This window comes from Amia ocellicauda, chromosome 14 (genome assembly GCF_036373705.1).
Source record: "Amia ocellicauda isolate fAmiCal2 chromosome 14, fAmiCal2.hap1, whole genome shotgun sequence".
Lineage (NCBI taxonomy): Eukaryota > Metazoa > Chordata > Actinopteri > Amiiformes > Amiidae > Amia > Amia ocellicauda.
Window position 1 is genome coordinate 25959109 of NC_089863.1, and position 20917 is coordinate 25980025.

Genomic DNA, 20917 nt, shown 5'->3' on the forward strand with positions numbered 1-20917 from the left:
TTGTACTAGGGAAAAAAAAACTACATTCATTGTTATTAATCAAAGCATCTGCTAAGAAATAAATTAATAATCGTTGTTAAAGTAAACCATAAACTAAGGCCACTGGCTCCTATCTCATGAGTTGCATTTTAAAACAGAGACGCAGGTGTTTGTCTGCTCTTGTGTTCAGTATGTTGTGAACTCTGGCTCTCAGAGTTGTTGAAAGCATTACGATATGGCAGCATCTTGCTTTCATAGCGTTTTTTTCTTATGATATATAATAATCCGAGTGACTGAGCCCTATCTAAAAGGGTCATGTTTTCCAAATATCGCACGCAATACCATTTCTTGTACCATATTCAAACCGTTATGCTTCTGGAATCTGCTAATGCGCATCGAGCCTATTTTAGTTTTTAGTCTTCCTTTCCGTTACAATCGACCGGAGCGGAGATGTGAAGCTTTATTGGATGTTTAAAAGGCTGTCAGAAACCTCTACATTGAGACCACTGCCACCCCCCGCCCCGATGGGTCACACGACCAGGTGGAAAGAAACTGGCACCCAAATACCGGCCGAGTCCTGAGGCTACTTCCGCTAAAATGTGAAAAAGAAAATACTGCTTTTTTGGAGCAGAGATGCACAGAAAACAGAATAAAATAAATAACAAGCTCCCATTATATCAGGTCAGGGGAAGATTTCAAAACGAGCAACTTTGATACCAAAGACGGCGCGACTCGTTTGCCTGCTTTTACGGCCGCTGCGCAGTGTGATGTAATCGGTCTGGCAGCGGGCTGATATTCAAGCCGTTTGCAGTGTCCCTGGGGGAGAGCTGGGGTCGGGCCCATTCTTACTGTGCAGTGCATGGAGAGGTCATAGAATAATATCCCATTTTCTTCAGTCACATACATATACAGTTAGGTCCATAAATATTTGGACAGTGACACAATTGTCTTCGTTTTGGCTCTGTACAACACCACAATGGATTTGAAATCCTTCCCTTCTCCATACTCTTCTCTTCCTATCATTCTGGTACAAGTTGATCTTTGTACCATGGCATGACATGTATGGCTGCCCAGGGAACTGGTTCCCTTGTATTTATTGATGATGTAACTGCTGTCAAAAGCAACAGGATGAATTCTGGTGTTCAGGGCTCTACTATCTGCTCAGATTCAGCCAAATGCTTCAACACTCATTGGCCGGCGCTTCACAGTGCAGATGGACAATGACCCGAAGCATACTGTGAAAGAACCCAAGACATTTTTAAGGTGAAGAAGTGCAATGTTCTGCAATGGCCAAGTCAATCACCTGACCTGAATCCCATTGAGCAGCATTTCACTTGCTGAAGGCAAAACTGAAAGCAAAACAGCAAGAACAAGCAGGAACTAAAGACACTGCAGTGCAGGCCTGTAGAGCATCACCAGGGAAGAAACCCAGCATCTGCTGATGTCTATGGGCTCCAGACTTCAGGCAGTCATTGACTGCAAAGGATTTGCCACCAAGTATTGAAACTCTCAATTTAATTCAGGATTATGTTCGTTTGTTCAAATACTTTTGAGCCCCTAAAACTGGGGCGACCACATATAAAAATGGGTGTAATTCCTACACCGTTCACCCAATTTGGTTGTAACTGCCATCAAATTAAAGATGAAAGTCTACACTTAAAGCACATCTTGAAATCCATTGTGGTGGCGTACAGAGCCAAAATGATGACAATTGTGTCACTGTCCAAATATTTATGGACCTAACTGTATATCATCTTTTTTTTTTGGTAAATAAAGGCTCCCCCACACCCTGTTCCTGACCCCACTTGGAATTCCTACAGCTGCAAGATTTAAAACACAGGAACTGCTTTTAAGTTTCATAGTGCAAAGGAGGAGGGAATAAACAATAAAAAATAAAACAATTCCATCTTGGACAGCTTTGACACCATTCCCCCCCAGCTGCGGTGCAAAGTGGGAACGGACCCCCGTGCCCGTTAGCAGTAGCCATGTTTGACACCTCTGACTCCCTGTCCCGTCCCCCCCATTCCCTGGGGTGCAGAAAGCATTTGCACTCTGATGGTGCGACCCTGAAACTGTCGCACCACTTAGTACCATTTAGGACTTTTTTTTTTTTTCGCCCGCTTTTCAGTCTGTTATGTATTTAAACAAAGATGTCATCACCGAAAGAGGAAATGTATAGGTTGAGACCTCGAAAGCGAACAAAGAAAAGTCTATATATGGGAATAATTAGCAAGAATCAATGAATATGTATTAAATCCTGATTAATATGCAAGGCTAACAGATTATATTGGCTACTGAATAACACTCGAGCTAATGAGTAGATATGTCAGACCCTGGGGTACAATTCCACTGCACCACTTCTGTCACCTTGTGGACTAACAGGAACGTTTGTTCGCACCCAGACGGGGGCCAGGAAGTAGAGGAAACTCTCGCTTTCTCTCTCTCTCTCCCTCCTTGCTCAGCAGATTCTTGTTTTCCTCTCTTTGCAGAAGCTGTCTCTCGTCTCAGGACCCCTACTGCGTCTGGCTGAAGACCGGGGCCTGCGCCACGTTGGCCCCTGGACTCAAGTAAGAAGCCTGTTTTCCGTCCCCTCGACCCTTTGAACAAGCTTTATTTGCCCCGACACACGGGACGGTACACAGATATGTTCACACAAGTGTCCAACTGTGGAAAGAAAATGGCGGGATGTACTAGAGTGAATCGACGCTCTTCTCTTTGCCCATAACAGCCAGCTAAAAAACGAGCACGTCGGTATTTTATTCACTGAAGAAGAGTGGGCCCCCCCCCGAATCTCTCTCCTGCGTTTCAGTGCCGACAGAGGAAGGTGGATTTTCGCCCCCGTCCCGCATAAAAGCAGACTCTTGCGTTCAATGGATGACTGAGGGCTGTTAAAACCATTAAAGATCAAGATAATTAATCACAGTCCCTTTTCTTTTCTTTTTTCTTCGGCTGCTGCAACTGATCAAATGGAACCCGGATTTTAATTCGTTTCTTCGGCTGCTTTGAAGTTGAAAGCAGCCATTGACTAAAATCAAGGGGCGTGATCGCTGAAGGCCACTCAATCCATTTATTTCTGCCTTGTTGCATGAAATTGAAAGTAGTGTTCAGCCATCTGGATATCTCTCTCTCTCCCTATCTCCGTCCGCGGCGAGGGAGGTATCGTGTCGGTGCCCTGCGACCGCCTCTCCCCACGATTTTGATTTAATGTGCGTGCCATGTCACATTAGGCCGAATTAGCTTTGGGATTTTGTAAACGAGAGAGAGAGAAAGAGAGAGCACATCTGGCCACCAGTACTTTCACCACACAAATCTATACCCCCCATCCACCCCTTGCTTAAGCTGATGGTAAATAGACATTGTGATGGAACGTTTACACTCGTTTATTTTAGTAACGTTACACCTGAGTTTGCATAAAGCTCCTGTAAATGATCTTAAAATGTAAGAAACCCTATTCAAGCGGCTGGTCTTATCCCCGCGTGAAACCCCAGCCCCAGAGTATCTCGTTTGGACGTAGAACGAAAGGCCGCTTGAGTCGTCTCTGCTCGTGTCGGTACCTAGATCCCTGAGCACGTGGGGTCTCGATGGGCCGTCTCCTCCAGAAAAACCCAGGACGGTTTGTGTTCGGGGACGTGCCGCTCGTTGGCAGCTGTAAACGTACCCTCTCCGTCTCCACTACTGACCTTCTCTCTGCGTTTCCTCCTTCATCATCCTCTGGGCTTGAGTTTGTAGAGGCTTTTGAGTACCTCAAGTAAGTCCCCTCGCAATCTCCTCCACAAAAGACCGCTTCGAGTCTTGCCGCCCCTCGGAGACCAGAAATCATTCTCTGCCCTTGAACTCGTCTTTCAGGACGGCGATATTGTTTTTAGTTGGGGGTTTTTCGACCAAAAACTGCACACGGGTCTCATACATTTTTATGATTGTAATATCGCTCCTGTTGGTTTTTCATTATTTCTGCCCGAGCCTGGGACAGATGCTGAAGTTTGTCCGCAGGCAGGTTTTGCCTTTAATATAAGGGGCTGGTTTGGAGAGAGCTATACTTTGAGGCAAAAGTTGCTTAAGAGGGAAAATGCAAGAACTTTAAAAGAGGTAGAGAGAGAGAGCGAGAGAGAGAGAGAGAGAGCGCTGTGTGTGTGATTGTGTGTGTGTGTCTGTGTGATAGTGAGTGCGTGTTAGTCTGTGTGCGTGTGAGTCTATGTGTGCCTGTGTCTGTGTGAATGTTAGTGTCTGTGCGTACGTGTTAGTCCATGTTTGTGCATGTGCTTGTTAATCAGTCTGTCTGTCTGTGAAGAATGTCATCCTTTAGTTTGTGGAGGTCTTCGCACCCTTATTTTGGCATTCACCTAGTTTAATAGATATCTTTCATTCTTTCATATCTTTCTTTTGTTAATTAATAATTTACCAGCGATATCCTTCCAGAGTGTGTCGAGTCGGCCTACAGAAAACTAGAGACGATGGCAGAGTTCACCTCCGCACTGCCACCCCATCAGCTTCTCATCTGTCCCCTGTTCTCTCTAGGCTGAATCCGTGTCCAGCGCTGGACAGAGAGCAGGGATAAATCAGTATCGTTTAATGAACGACGCATCGCTCCTGACACTAACAGACACTCTGTGGGAGCAGCACGTCCGTCTGAATGTGCGAAAATAAATCGAGAGATCCAGAAATAGTTATTGCACTTTTGTTGTTCAGTGCTGGCTTAAGATTGAACGTAACGATGCCAGACTCCCCCCCCCCACTTCCTCCTTTCTCCCCATCTGCAGTTTTTCACAGACCCTGCGCCTGACTATCTTAAATGTTTATTTAAAGAAAAAAAGTTTTAAAAAATCATTTAAAAAGCCTGCTGTCCATGTTTGACAATGAGGCCTAAAAGAAGAGATGAGCAAAGTTATTATTTCCTCTGTTTTTATTTTAGTTTTTTCCTTCCCTACTTCGACTTCTTACATCTCCCTTTTTCTTCTAGGACCCTCTTTCCCCTCGTCTCTGGCTGCTTTTCATTAAGACGCTCATTGCTTCCATGACAGAGGCCGGCTGTTTGTTTGTTTATTCATATAGATTTATTTATACTCGAGGCTCGTGGTACATAGGAGCGTTTGTGTCAGCGGTCTTTTGGAGAAGTTCTCCGGACATGGACGTTGTTCGGAACCTGTGAAATTTATATGAAAATGAAGTTACTATTGGAGTGTTACATAATTGTTTGTTTTTGCTTTAAATGTAATTGCTGCAATAGGGAGAAATCTACTCCCTCAATAGATGAACAAGGAATACTCAGGGCCTGATTTAATTAGAATACTACTAAAATAGATTATTGAGCTCTAACGAAGGCTCTGGAGACGGCCGTTTGAAGACTCGTCTATAGTTTTTCTAAATAACGTTCTAGAATATAGTATAAACTCCCTTTGGGTTGACGGGCAACTACATGATGTCATTGAGGTACCCCAAACTTTATCACACACTTCTTGTTTGCCTTCTGTTCTTTCTCTGGGTGTTTTTTTTTTTTGTCTTTCTACAATGCCGCTACACACAACTATTGCACCTGGCCTCCCAGGAGCGATACACAAGCTCAAATTCACACATGGGTTACACAATCTTGCTGCAACAAAGGTGCAAATATCATTTTTTGACATCTAGACTGCAACTGCCAAGCCGGGGTGAAAGCCTTTTTGATTTTCGTTTTTTGTTTGTTTTGGTCCAACCTTAATAAAGTTTTAATTCCCGTTTGATCCTTTATTGAATTACTTATGTTTTCTCCTGTATCAAATCCTGGCCTCGGGCTGATATCAAAGCGCTTATGGCAGAAATCGGGGGGGGGGGAAACAGCCTTCCACACCCCCGACAGCCACCTTGGTGAAATTGGGATGTTCAAAACATGGCGTACTAGTGCAACCTTTGCGGGAGAAATTGAAAACCGTTTTATTTCTAGTCACGGCTGTGGGGGATTATTTTGTATCCGAATTGGAATAGTTCCTGGTGAGTTCTGTCTGGGTCTCCCTCGAACGATGATACGATGATACGTTAGAGAGTCATTTGGCGATTTAAAACCGTATGCCGCGAATCTCTGATTCTGGACAAATGTGACTTTTTTTTTTTGGTTGTCACGCTCTGCTGCTTAACTGTGATCCTTGAGAGCCGCGCAAGGTTAACGATGCACTGTTGTTGTTCCCCTTTTGCAGGGCCGGGTTCGAGCAGGATGTTGAGAATGGCTACGCACAGTATCCAGACAACTGCCATGGTAAATAGTCTTGGGAACATAAACCAAAAAAACCCCCTCAAAAACAACAAAGTAATTTACCTGGGCAGACAGGTTGTGCTTGTGTTGCCATTTCACCATTTACTTCCTGTTTATTTATTATCATATTATTATTATCATCATCTTTCCCACTGGGATTAGTTGTTTTGCTTGTTTCTGCTCTGTGCCCCGTGGTCACTTCCTGTATACACTGACTGCTACTTCCTGTCTGTGTTTTCTGTAAAGCACTCTGTGGGAATGTAATACATGCAGATTGATTTGTATTATTATGACTGTAATTATCATTATCATGCTGACATTTCCTTTCTTTTCCCTCTAGATGTCCTGGCTACGACTCGAAAACAAAACCCCGCAGTCGACTCGGCCTATGGTCAGTGCTCCCTGCCCCCCACCCCCCAACCCCGTGTTAATTCCCCTTGGCATTCACTGCTGCCACTGTGTTGGTTTTGTTCTGCTTCCCATTGTGTCTTATCGGAGTGTAGAGGGAGAAGGAAGGGAGGGATTACCGCCTATCTCCGATTACCACCATAAAATTGTCTTATTTGTTCAGCAACATAATCCCTTTTGCTTGCAATGGTGCGTCTATATATTTAATTATTTGTGTGGGAGATAAACGCTCTCTACTCGACAGGAAGTGCGAGCGGAGGGTTCGTTTACACGCTCGCTGTGAGGGAGCGCCGGTGTTTATAGTCTTGCATCGAGCCCGTCTTTCACCTCGTGAGAGAGAGAGAGAGAGAGCGAGTGTTGAATGAGAGGAATCTAGTGCTGTGACCTTTGAAATCTGCTGGACAGAGGGGGGGGGGGGGCTATAGCGAACTTTAACAGAGAGAAACATTATTGAAAGAGAAATAAGGATTGTGTTTATGGTGTACGCCAGTCGACATTTACTGGGATTAAGTGCTGTGGGAAAAACATTTTGCCAGTAGGGCCTCCATTCAGATCCCAAAACTGGAACTGCTGTCAATGCACTAATAAAACAGACAAGACCGTCATTGTGTAGAGTGTAGATCTGGTTTTACAAAGTACAGGCTTGTGTTAAAAGAACATGTATATACACACACACAGTGGCAGTGGAACTTTTTATTTCTGTCCATAGAAACTTCCACAAAACATTAACAAGTTTTAAAAGCTCAGAATTGGCCTGTTTTCAAGTCTGCCCCTCATAAACCCTGAATCAAACTCTTAGTCTTATAATGAGGGCTTGCATTTTCCTACCATCCGTACAAAAGCTTTTCTTTCATATTTTGAAGTTGCCAGGATTTTTGCTTATATACACAGTGTTGGCTATCACAATGTTAACTTTTGTCTCCTTCCTTGTTTTTGTTTTATTTTTATAATCTGCCGAATTGACAAGTTCTGCCAAAGCACAGTGTGTCTGGCTTTAAATATTCAGAATATCACAGGAGTGTAAGGCCAGGTGATATGATAGTCGATTGGTGCATTTATAATCATCTAACCCCCGTGCATTTCTCTGCCAGTCCTCCACGGCGTTCAGATTAAACGTACACACGGCGCGGTTGTTGTTACAGAGCTACTGTTTACCGCATTTTTGCTGTCATCCGCTGAAGCCTTACTGAAAGAGGAAGAGCCAAAAAAAAAAACCAAACTATGTCCGGAATGCGTCCTCAGACTTTCCAAAACAACATAAAGACTCTCTCTTTAAAGAGCTCGTCAATTAGTGGGCCCAGGGTGCCCGAGCCACAGCTTTCTCTCTCTGGCCACAGAAAAAGCCTCTCAGCGCTGGCCGCCCACTTTGTGACTCCGTCCGTTTTAAATAGGTGAAAAGAGGGCAGTGACACAGACAGGCACGCACATGCACACTTATACGCGCGCGCACACTCTTGCTCTCGCACACGCAATCACTCATTCACACACACTCCCTCACACATACTCACAGTCTCTCTCACACAGGTAGTGAATCGAGTCTCACAACCTGTGACAAGAGACCCTGTAATTCGGACCACAGTGCAACGCAGTGCAATGCAGTGCATTGTGGGAATCTTGGCAAAGCCATAGCCTGCAGGTCATTAGCGAGGCAGTGAGGAAACTGAGCAGGGGAGCAAGGTGGGTTTGACTGGACCCCAGCACAGCTCAGATTCTCCTTAGGCAAGAAAATCAAGGAGTTTTCATTTTTGTTTTCTCAATTTGCTGTCATTTCATTCTTTTTTTTTTTTCTTATTTCCATGCAAGTAACTATTTCAGTGTTAAGCCTCTCTGGTCTAAGCCAGTGGTTTTTTGAGCCCGGTCCTTAGCGATCCACTGTCCAGCTGTTTTTATTTTTTTATTTTTTATTTTGTTCCAGCTGAGCCAATTAACGATTTAATTGAAGCTTTTACTGGACTGACTAATCGGCCTGATCAGAGCTTTGTAATTATTTTGAACGGCTGGAGATTTCGAGTGAAATCAAAGATTATATATAAGGCACTTAAGTTCTTGTAGGCTATGCTAATTTGTAAAAGTCAAATCTAAGGGTATTATCGGTGAAAATAAGTCATGGAGAGTTTGGTTTGAATATCAGGCCTGTGGGTCACCAGAGATCAAGTTTTCCAGGGGTTAGGAGAGTCTTGGGCAAGGTGGTGAGAATGGCAGGTGATAATTTCCCCTCCTTTGAAGTTTTAACCAACAATATCTTAAATGAATGTGTGTCCTATTCTCTCTCTCTCTCTTCCAATGGTGATGCTGTTGTTAGTCTGCGCATCTCTCCTATAGGTGTCAATCTGCATGTGTATACGCACAATTCCCAGGTCTTCCCCGGGCGAGGGAGTCCCATCGTGCCTTAGACGCCGCCGATGCCTAAATCATGCACGGAGGTTTTCGTTATCCCCCCAGGAAAGAAATAAAAGACTAAAACAAAACCGGAAAAAATTAAACTAATACCAGAGTTATTGCCCGTAGAGCCAAGCTGGGTTTTAATTTAGTTGGCGCAGATGGTAGTTTGACAGGATGCCTTATTCAGAGAGGAAAAAAAAAAAAAACGAAACACAAAAAAAAAAAACACGTCGACAGGCAAAGTGGGGTCTGTATTCAGTGCTTAATGAAAACCTCTGTTTCAGTCTCTCGCTCATTATGAACCCATTCATCAGCGCCTTCTGCTCCAGTCAAAGCCCAAGGACACCCAGTTCTAGATTAGAGAACTTGCCGGGAGGGGAGGGAGCGGAAGTCTTGTCAAATTTGGCGTACGAAAACAAAATCTATATATAGTTTATTTTCTCTTCCCAACCCCATCCTTTGAAAGCTCTGAATAGACTTTCAAGATTCACGCTGTCGGAGAGCGATGCCGTGCAAGAAGACGCTACTTCTATTTCCCCGTAAGAAAACTCGTCCGTGCGACTCCGCGGCCGATCGTGTCCTCAAGGGCAAAGTATCATTCGCGTACAGGCTTCACTATCCTCAGACTATTGTACAGATTTGCGCTGAGAAAGCAAGAAAAGCCAAGGGTTTGATGTAACGCCATGTGTCTGTCGGTGTGGATTTACTCAGGGAGGGGGGCAGTCAACGTCAGCGCCTGGTGTTGAGCATCTTTCGCCAGCTGACCCAATAAGAACTCACACCCCTGTTGGAGGCAGATGTACTAAATGTTGCCCTCAGTTCAAAGTCACATGGTTTGTCTTATTTATATACAGGCCTTCAATTTTGGGCCTATTTAAGTGCAGCCTAGCCACATGGCTGGGTTTCATTCCTCTTGTATTGTCCCCTCTGTCCATTTTGTATCTTTTCGGCATTTTAAACCCCCTGTACAGCAGATGCTGGTGTCTGGTTATCTTGCCACCAACCCTCTTCAGCTAAATATGGCGCAGATTCCCCCCCCTTCGACGCCCCTAGCTTTCAATTAATACGTCTGCCTTGTTTTTGTTGATGTGTGTGTGATGGATTGACTCTGACTTCCAATTTGTTGCCCCGGTAACCGCAGGAAAGACCACACCCACAAGCTTGAGCACCACCAGTCAGGCAGCGGCTTTCCCAAAGGTCACAGGGGGCTCAGAGAAAAGTACAGATGGCCGCTCTCCCATTGGTGGGGAGGGGTCAGCTGACTCCGCGGAGATCAGTGTGGAGATGGAGGGTAAGGGCAGGGGGCTGGGTGGGGTCCGGGGAGGGGTACTGTACTGTCTGTCTCTGGTGTCGGGTTTAACACTGCACTGTGTAACGCACTGTGGGGCTACACGCTTCCTGGACTAAAAGCTTACGCTAACTCACCTCTACCTTCTGCTGATAGAGAATAACATAACAATATTCTTTAACCTCAACCACCCTTCACACTGTCCAACGATGAAGAAGACACTGTCTACGCCTTCTGTCACAAAACGGCATTTAATTGCCCTTCTCACCCTTCTTTAATTGCCCTTCTATTCTTGAAAGAACTCCCCTCCCAAGATAAGTTGCCAGTGACCCACTCAGAGCTCAGGGCAGCTTCCAGAGGGAATGGACGTCTCCATTTCCCACAGCCGGGGTGTTTACGGTCTGCTTTTAAACACAATGGCACAAGACCACAAATTCAGAATATCAATCCGTAAACGCAGTCAAATTGCATTCGGTTGATTGAAAAAAAAAAAAACATGAAATTTCCTTTTGAAATTAACTCCTGCTTCTGAATAACAATCATATCAATAATAATCTGCACAGGGCCAAGTTAACTTGCAATTGCTGTACTTAGAAGACACAGTGCTCTTTAACGGGCTTGGATAAGTGTCTCCAATTAGAAAGCACTCCACAGTTTCGGCGTCTCATTCGCCCCCCAGCTCGCGAGTCCTTGATTGAATTAATTAGCGGCCTAATTGGTCTAAATCACCGCGGTTTCCAGGTCGTTAGCCGTCGCCGATTTTTCAGTCTCGCGTGATACCTGCGGGTCGTGGCACTCCAGAACCCGGGATGGAAATTACACGACTAAATAAATGACACTTCAGTGGAGACTGGGGGGCATAGGAGTGTGGAGGGGGGGGGGGTATGACTTATAATGGAAACTGTTTCAGCACAGCCGGTGTCAAGAGTGTTGCTGTTCATCACGGCTGTGGAGCCATCGTCAGATTTCTCATCCCAAGGTCACCGGCATCTGTTATTGCGACCTATTAATTACCATCTCAATCAGAGCTGTGAAAACATGCAGATAAAGAAGTGCTTTTGTTATTCTATTTATCTGTTTGTGTGTGTATATCTATTATATTTATATACATTTATTGTCTGGAGGATCGCCACAGTAATGTATTCACCTGTCTATTGGGAGCAAAGTGCCGAACTTCGCATCTAGCCGCAGTCAAGAGCTCCATTATTTCCCCGTAACGCATGCAAGCCAGAGCCCACGCATTTGTTTTCCTGACACACGATGAGGCCGGCTCCGGTACCTTTGCGCACGTCTGTGTTTTTGTGTCTTTACACAGGAATGTCCCCCTCCCTCCTCCGTATCTGAGGCCATTTCTTGCATTACGGATGCATAAAGTAGTTTTGTTTTGTTTTTTTTACTCTTTTACTCTTTCCCTTTCAAGATCTGCCTTCTCTGTAGTCGTGGGCGTATTCAAATGAACCCCGAGCGCCCGGGGAACAATATCCACAGCTTGCAGCTAATTTCGCGAGAGAGAGGCAGTCAGCTCAATAATAGAGCAATTCTCAAACACACAATCACTCTCATGCGCTCTCTCTCTCTCTCTCTCTCTCTCTCTCTCTCTCTCTCTCTCTCTCTCTCTCTCTCTAATACTTTCTCAGATTCTTTTAGTTTTTTCAATTGCTGTCATTTCATTCTTTTTTTTTTTCTTATTTCCATGCAAGTAACTATTTCAGTGTTAAGCCTCTCTGGTCTAAGCCAGTGGTTTTTCGAGCCCGGTCCTTAGCGATCCACTGTCCAGCTGTTTTTTTTTATTTTGTTCCAGCTGAGCTAACTAACGATTTCATTGAAGCTTTTACTGGACTGACTTATCGGCCTGATCAGAGCTTTGTATTTATTTTAAACGGCTGGAGATTTCGAGTGAAATCAAAGATTATATAGAAGGGACTTAAGTTGTAGGCTATACAAATCTGTATAGAGAGAGAGAGAGGCAGTCAGCTCTATAATAGAGCGGCCGGAGTTCTGCAGCTCATTTAAAAAAAAAATATATGGAAAACCATCATCTTGAACTCGTCCTGTACTGTACAACAGGCTGACTGCCCTGTCAGAGCCCAGGGATTGAAGCGCCAGGCAAGATTTATACCCAGGCTAAAACTGGCACGCAGGCGTGGAAGTAGGTTAACTCCTTACTAGCCGAGATCCCTAGCCTTGGTTCTAGGTAACTCCGGAAAAAACAGTTAGGAGAGAGGATTGTGCTGATCCCCGTCTCCTTTTTTCATCATCCTTGATTGCTTTCTTAACAGTTGGCTTTACCTTGCTATTCACGTTGAAAATCGTTCCCGCACCAACAAGTCCTAAATCTTTGAGGGCCAAAGTCTTGAGTGAGTTTGAGACCCCTTAAATAGCGATTCGCCAATAATCATGCATTTTGTGACAGATTTCCAAAGTGGAGAAGCAGTCGAACGAGGCTGAAACAAGCAGGGGGCGTGGTTATGTCTGGCTCTGTCCCCAGTGAGACATTGCCCCCCGTTCGTACACACAGCGGTGGGCACAAAACGAAAACACTTCCCGCTCCTACAACAGATAGTGTGGCCTCTTCCTATCCAAACAAACCAGAAAACAAAGGAGGTAGTGTTAACCCTGCAGTGCGGACCCCACCAAGCCCCCCCAGTCCCATGCCGGGCCCCTCCCTCCCTCTCGCTGGTCCTCTGTGGGTGTGGTTCTTCCTCATCTGATTGGCTCCTCATTAATCTGCAGCATTGTGGTTGAACTAATACTGTTAACCCCCTCCCATCTTCCTTCTTCCTGTAACCCCTCCCCCCAGCCAACCCCGGCTCCGCCCAAAAGCATCTCTGAATATCCTCAATATACCAGTGGCCAGAGTTATGCATGAACTGTCTCCGCAAAGGATCTACGAGTCCTACAGCATCCAGGTTCGATTGGACACGCGTGAGATCAGTTGTCTGTCAGTTCCTGTGGTGTTACGGCACAATCAGGGGTATGGTGGGGTGGTTGAGATTAACGGAGATTAATCTCAAGTATCAGTCTGGAGATACCAGCACAATGTCTCCCTGTCTGTTTTGGTGCTTTTTATCATCGTCTTCGAACAAATAAAAAAATGTGACGGGTGTCCTCTTCACCCATGACGCAGCAGGATAAATGTCCTGTACTGTAATTGTATATGCAAAGGGCCTGCATTGTGTCGAATATGATCAGAAAATGGAAAACCTACCAGTTCAACATGTAGGAATTAGATGTGATGTTTGTTTCGATTTTTGTTTGGTTTGTTTTTCTCCAAAGTGATCAAACAATCACCCATACCTGTTGGCAATGTCACTCTGTCCATGCACTATTGTTGTTTCCGTGGGATCCCCTGACAGAGCGCTCCCCCTCTGTTTCTGCTCGGTTCTCCGTGGCGTCCCTTTGTTTCTGTTGTTTGTTGTCCTCGAACCCAGGGGTGTCCCACACTCTTCAGATCTCTTCAACCGACATCACACCTATTTCAGACGGCCACCGGCAACCGATGTTAAAAGCCTGGCGTTCTGTGGTACGGATGAGACGAGGGCTGTTTCGTCCGCTTCCTCCTGCTCACCTTGCCGTTAGCTCAGCCCCGGCCGTTTGTTTCTTGACTCTATTTAAGCATGTGTGTATTTATTTACGTTCTCAAAAAGAAATCCCCTCTCCGGAGGCAGCGCCTGTGACAGAACACCTCTCCCGTCTCTTCACAAGCTGGTTTACTTTCTCCGCTTTCAGTGGAGTCGCTGGAGGACAACGGAGGTGTCATCTATATGCACTTAAGGTTTTTCCAAGCCCTTTCCTTGACGCCAGCAAACCCGCCAAAACACACAACAGCTTACTCTCGGGCCCGATCCTTAAGTAGCCAGGATGAGGTTCCCCTGTTCAGGCTCTGCGACCAATTTTATTTAGCACCAGTTACGTAATGGCGTCTCGGGTATTTTTAACGTGCCTCTTAGCAGCTTGTCAATGAGGCAGCGGCTTTTTCTACCAGAGACGGTGATCAAAGACCCCGGAGCCGCGTACATGTTTGCAGGAGGGAATGGGATTAAAAATATTGCGTCCGGACTTCCTCCTCTCACGTGCGTCTCGCGGTCTAAATCCATCGTCCTGGCGTTTGGTTGACCCATGTAAGACCGGGCTTCTTTATATTCGTTTGTGTAGATAGGGAGAGGGAGGGATTGCCTGTGCTTCCCCAGTTTGAAGTCGGGTGCCGAAAGATAAGTGTGCCGTGGAGGTTTCCCTGACGGGTGATGAGCCTGTGTTTTGACTCCAAGTGCTTTTGAAACCAAGCGGTCTCTTAAATAACCCATGAGCCGCTCGTGGTGGTAATGGGGCCCAGAGGGGGATGCTCAGTCGCGGCGCTCGGATCTGGCCAAGTCGATAACCGCTCCCAGCTCCCCGGTGAGTTCATTATTCATTGGTGCGACGGGCGGTTAGCCCTCGGCGTCTGGGGGTGAACTTTTTCAACAAGCGCCCTGCCTGAGAGCTGGCGAGAGCTGCAGGTCAGACCCCCTTCGGTGCCTAAACATCCTCCTGCCGGGATCCGAGTTGGATTCCCACGGCCGGCTGCCATCCGCACTGAGCGGTGTATTCGTGATATTGAATCACAATCACAGTCGACGCCCTGGGGAGTAATTCTAACGAACCTCTGATTGCTGGACGGGAGGGCAGGAGGGACACCTGCTGATTGTCACGAAGGCAGACCCTCGCCCAGCAGGCCGTGTGGGGGGTATTACATAAAGGCCAGACATTTAGAAGAAACTGGAAACAAATCCCCCCAGTGGCGCAGTGAGCGACAGGAACCCTGAGAATCACTCGTTACAAACAGAAATCAATATCACCGCACAAAAATGTGATTTGTAAGTAGTCGTCTTTTATTTTTTATATATACTTGCATTGTTTAGCAAAATAAACCCTACTCCTGCAAACATACAGGGTTGTGGTTGTGTTCCACTGACGAGAGACAGACAGACAGAGAGACAGACAGACAGAGAGACAGACAGACAGAGAGACAGACAGAGAGAGAGAATCTGTGGCATTAGCAGGGAGTTGACACAGTATTTATAGCCTGCGGCCTTCTCACTCGCAGCTGTGTGACTTTTTTTTCCAGCTCTGCAGCCTGTTTTTTTGTTTTTTTATAACACAGCACAGCTTGCAAACCACTTATGCTGGCACACAGACACAGCCTGGGCCTAAAAATACCTGCTCAGGTTCGTGATGTCAGCTCCCGGGCACGACCGATGGCGGATTGTGTTCCCTGCTATAAAACACAACCGCCAAACATGGTGCATTATTAGCTGTATAATTGCCCCCCTCTCTCTTAGTTTTGAGCTGAGATTTAATTAGTCGCTCGTGTGGAAGATTCATTTACTCATCCTTCCAAAATCGTCCTGGTTCTTTTGGACTTCATTCACCAGGCACTTCTCTCTCCCCTAGCCATTGTGCTTGCTTCGGGAGTCTGTAGTTAACCGCACACACGTCGTGGCTCACGGCATCCTCATTAAAGCCTTACCACGCATGCCACCACTTCCCATAACCCCCTCTGACCTGAACTGTCATTAAGCGACGAAATTATCCAATTTGCAACACCTGCAGTTTATCCCCCCTCACAGCCAGGATCATTTCGACTGCTAATTGACTGCGCGGAATCTGTCATCGGCGTATAAAAGGGCCGCGGACAAGTTTACCGACGCGCTCAGACTGCAAACCTCTTCCCAGGTCTGCAGGGACACCTGTGGGAATCGGGAAGCGTGTGTGACTTTAGAGAGAGTGAAGGGAGATCTCGCGCTTGTCTATTTTGGTCATGGGACGATGTCCGTTTAGAGAAATGGTTTGAGGGATCCCTGCTGGGTTCAAAGCAGCAACACCGCACGACATATCAGAGCAGGCAGGAACGTGATTGGGCGGCTAGGTCACGTCTGCCACCCCCTTCGATCTGTCCCAAGAGTCAGGATTGAATTGGCCATTCCTAAGCTTTGTCCTTTTAATCGGTGCAGCGCTGTGAATCTGCCTGGTGACCTTTCGCAAGGTGCTACACCGATTTAAAAAAAATGCATTTATTGGTTGATGGATTGAAAACCAAAGAGCAAAACCGTAACGCCTCCCTACGGACGCCCTGGCCGGCTCTCAAAGCGGGCAACTGCGTTTCCAATTCCCAAGTTCCAGACTAGCCGCAACTAGAGATGGTTTCTTGTCACGTGGGAGGTGTGAGTCTCTCCCTTGATGTAGCAGAAGAAAAAACACAGAAAAACAGCCCTTGTGCGAGAACACATTCTTGTTTTATTAATAGATGGGGGAAAAAAAGAGACCGTGTGAATGTTGCCCGTTTTCTGCGGCGGTTGGAACAGCCGGGACGGACTTTCCTGCCACTGAGCTTCCCACGCTGTTTGCTTGCATCGCATGAACATCAGCCTCCTGTCCCCATGCCTGATGCGAAACTGACCTGATTTGTTTCCCCAAGTCATCCTTTCATGCTCATTCGTCACGTCACTTTTTGGACAATATCATCTCTGCACTCGATCGCTGATGCCTGGCTTTCGTGACAAAGACTTTGATCTCTCTCTTGCCCTCTCCCCCTTCCTCTCTCCCCCTCTCCTCCTCTCTCTCTGCAGGGGTGCGCCGGCTGCCCGAGGCAGAAAAGTCCAGCCACAGTGTACACTACACCCTGCTCATCGCCTGCGTGCTGGTGGCCTTCCTCCTGGGCGGCTTCCTCTCTGGCTTCTTGGTCTCCTGCTACTGCAACCACAACGTGCACAAGACCAAGCGGCTGGGCAAGGACCCCGAGACGCCCATCCCCCACGCCCTGTCCCTGCGCAGCCTGGCCAAGCTCAACGGCCTGCTGGACGGCCCGGCCAAGGAGGAGAAGCTGGAGGTGGCCTCGCCCAAGCTATACAACCCGCTCATCCCCAACGGCAAGGAGCAGGCGTCCACTGGGAACGGGAGGGCGGGAGTGGCAGACCTCTCCCAGCACCACCACCATCACCACCACCACCACCACACCCCGGAGCTCTCGGGCCTGCCCACGCCAGACTCCACCCCCGAGCTGCCCATCAAGAGTATGAAGGCCTTCAAGAACCAGTGGGAGAAGAACCAAAACTGCAACAACGCCAAGGAGTACCGGCACCATGGCCTGGGCGGCTCCAGGCCCTGCTCCGCGGTCCCTGCCCAGGTCTTCCCCTTCTCCAATGCCCTGGCCGGCGGGCAAGCCCTCGGCGGGTCGCTCCACTTGGACGAGAGGAAGATCCCCAACGCGGAGAGGGTAGTGACTCAGCCGTACCCCTACTACCCCCAGAAGGTGGTGGACGTGACATCCCTGGACGAGCTGCTCAAGCACCTGCACGACGTCAACGGGAAGTCCGTGAGCATCATGACCTCCCCCCTGCCCACCAACTGCAACCAGGTGCCCTTCGCCAACCGCGTCCAGCCCCAGATCCCCGACACCGAGTCCGCCCCCTACTACAGCTCATCCACCTTGCCCCGGGACAGCCTGACCCGCCGGCTGGACGTGCCCCCGGACATGCCGCCCCCGCAGTCCACGCTCGAGAGGGTCTCCCGCCACCCGTCCCAGCGGCACTCCATGGTGGTGGCGGCCACCAAGCTGGCCAATGGCGGGATGGTGCCCCGGCAGCACAGCTTCAGCCAGCGGAGCGGGCACCAGCCACCACCGCCTCTCCTGGCGCGCATGAACTCGGCCGGCAGCACCTGCGAGGGCCAGCACCACCCCCTCATCCCCAACGGCTACCTCTCGCGCCAGCACAGCTACTCTGAGCAGCCGGGCGTCCACCGGGGCGCCATCGTGCGCCGGGCGGCCTCCATGAAGCCCGACGTGCCCCCCAAGCCCCTGTTCATCCCGGCCTCCTCGCCCGTCAACCCGCAGAGCAAGTTCACCTACTAGAGGGGCTAGCAGTGGGGGGAGCTTGATGAGGGAAAACAAATAAAATGAAAGGAGGGTTCTGCGGGAAAAGGAAAATAAAATAGAAAGCATTTTACCCCTTATACTTATCTACCGTCCAGGGATATATATGAACAGCGCCATCGTGGCTGTGGAACCTGTGTCAGACTGTTCTCTCCACACCTGATGAATGTCTTTGTACCATATTGGTACTGCTACGCTATTCGATTACAAACAGGTAAAGGACCAGGATGTGAAAAATGACGTCCGGAGACGGTGCCCGACTGCCACCCTCGAACGCGAGCCAGCCGGGCAGCCGTCCTCCCCATCCTGTAGACATTACGGAGTTCCTGCCGAGTGGGGGGTCTGTAGCAAGGGGCTGGGGGGGCTTTGCCTGGCTTTCAAATGCCCGGGATGGACCTTGCGTTCGCCTACAGCTCGTGAATTCTGTTTTCATGCTAAAACCTGCCCCAAGAAACAAAAACAAACCTATTTGTATGAGTGACCGTGCATATTTGGATTATACACATCCCGTGGAGTGTTTGTTTGGAGTTCTTTTTGCCTTATTCTTCAACAGACGTAGATGCCCGTTACAAAGATGGCTCTTAGCGAACCCAAAACAGGATTCCTCCGCAAGCCAGAGCAATAACTGCCCAGTACGGTCGAAGCCACGGGACAGAGCGCGCCCGAGCAGCTGGGCCAGACCGTGTGAGAGCGGGGGAGAGGCCGGCCGCGAGTCCCCAGGCTCCTGCGGCCTACAGACATCTCTCACAAAGGGGTTTTCTTGATGAGAGAAGGGGGAAAGACTGGTACTTTGACCAAAAAACAAAACTACAAGCACGGACACGGATGCTCCCCACCCCCTCTGCTTCACCTTTGCCTGGACTGTGGTAAAAGCCTCAAGCCATATACACCTGGGGAGAATGTGTTGATCTCGTATATTGGGGGGCCGGGGATTGGGGGATGACTTCCGGGCGTCGTCATTTGGAATCGAGGCGGATTCCGAAACGCGCGGAAGTGGTTTGGTTTTCCTCCGTCGCTTTGTTGGACAACTCTTCCTCCTCCTCGCCCCCAAACACGAGAGCCCGCATGTGCCGCCACGGCAAACACCCCAATTCCTCCAGGTGAAACGGACACGAATTGAACTGGAGAATACTGGTGGGTTTTGGCGCGTGTGGTTTTGGGAAAAGCTCCTTCTTTTCAAAAACCAAGACGGCTCGAGTTCAGCCCAGATTTTAATCTACTACAGACTGCGGTGATTAATAACTTTGTGGATATCAGTGTAAATAAAGAAGCCTGTGGAATAATTTCAATAACTAGCCAAATTTTAATTGTATGTGTAAATGTGTGCCTTATTTAATATAATATGTGCTATTGGGGGGCGGGGGGTACTGGGAAAGATCAAAGAGGCTAATTAGGTGTTTTTATTTTATTTTTATTTCGGGGGGGTGAGTTTTCTTTGTTTTACTGTTTGTTGTTTTTTTTAACGTAATGTCAAGATGTGTCATAGCCATTGTATATTTGTATTTTTATCAGTTAGGCCTTTTTGATATCCCAACCTGCAAAACAGTACTACCACGTGTGACCGTTGTAATTGAAATTGGCATAGAAGCTGTCAGCTTGAGGCTACAGTTTGTTTCTTGTTTTTTTTTTCGTTTTTTTTTCTTGGATTTCAGAAAAAAAAAATACACTGTATGTTCAGACTATCAGTAGAGCGTGCCAGGCTGCATAGCCCACCGACGAAGCGCTGAATGGGACACTATCCTGTCCTTGATCCCGTCTGACCGCACCATTCTCTCTCTCTCTCTTCCTCCCCATTTCTCTCTCCCTCCCTCTATCTCTCTCTCCCTCTCCCTGCCCATCTCTCTCTCTCTTCCCCTGTCCATCTCTTTCCCTCTTCCTCTCCCCCATCCTCCCCATCTCTCTTTTCCTCTCCTTCTTTCTCTCTCTCTCTCCCTGATCTTACTGCTGTTTCACTATAAATCTGTGAGAATATCCACAGTCCCATATAAAGTAGTTTATTTATTGGAAATTCCCTATTGGAAAATGTAAACCCAACAGCGAGTAACAAAGGGAGTTCTCACAGCCTCCTGTGCTGGTCCATCTTCTCAGATCAACACGGAGAGAGCGCTCGAGGAGGGAAATGCGCTCGGCTTGTCTCAGCAAAGCATTTCCCGGAGAGATCTCTGGGGAGAACGAGCCGGCTGTGTTGCAGCGCTGTGGCAGATCTGTTGTCTGCCTGTAGTGCTGTGACACCGCCATCAAGGCAGTGGTTCCCGTTAGTGCTGGCCGGCCAGGTTTCACCCCCGTCTGAGATGAAAGGAGAGAGAATTTCAAATCCTGGCCAGTGAGATGATCAGTTAAGTGTCCCTGGTGATTTGAAACGGTCAGCAGGTCAGTCGTTTAATTTTTCTCCTTCTCTTTATTCTCTCTTTTAAAAACATTGCAATGCAAACCATGAGAGTGGTGTCTAGAGAGGGGTTCAGCGTTTTCTGGGTGGGCTGTGGCCCTGGAGGACTTGCTTTCAGATTTGAGCCGAGGTTCATGCGATACCGTCTGTCCCTGTTACTTACAAAAAAAAAAAAAAGAAATCATAATAAAAGTTAAAAATAAATGAAATGGTCTTACATATACCGTTGTCTTGTTTGTGTAGCAGAGTGCGTGTGCGTGTGCTGGGTGTCCTCTGTATGCGTGTAGTTGTGCATTGTGTGATTTTTCTTCCAATCAAGCTCTCAATTACTTAATTTAACCT

The 20917-nt window shown here is 47.6% G+C and overlaps 1 protein-coding gene across 6 annotated transcripts in view; it reads left to right on the top strand.

The window, feature by feature from the left end:
• sema6cb (semaphorin 6Cb) overlaps positions 1-20792 on the top strand; it is a 118879-nt gene extending 98087 nt beyond the window's left edge. For 5 of the 6 annotated variants that reach the window (XM_066721388.1, XM_066721392.1, XM_066721390.1 and 2 more), the window contains 5 exons: positions 2469-2546; positions 6147-6205; positions 6543-6593; positions 10134-10283; positions 16886-20792. In XM_066721388.1, the coding sequence (XP_066577485.1) occupies positions 2469-2546; positions 6147-6205; positions 6543-6593; positions 10134-10283; positions 16886-18168 (1621 nt within the window). In that variant the 3' untranslated portion in view covers positions 18169-20792. The remainder of the gene's footprint in view (positions 1-2468; positions 2547-6146; positions 6206-6542; positions 6594-10133; positions 10284-16885) is intronic. The other variant, XM_066721393.1, reaches the window with a different exon arrangement.
• Positions 20793-20917: the final 125 nt, after the last annotated feature.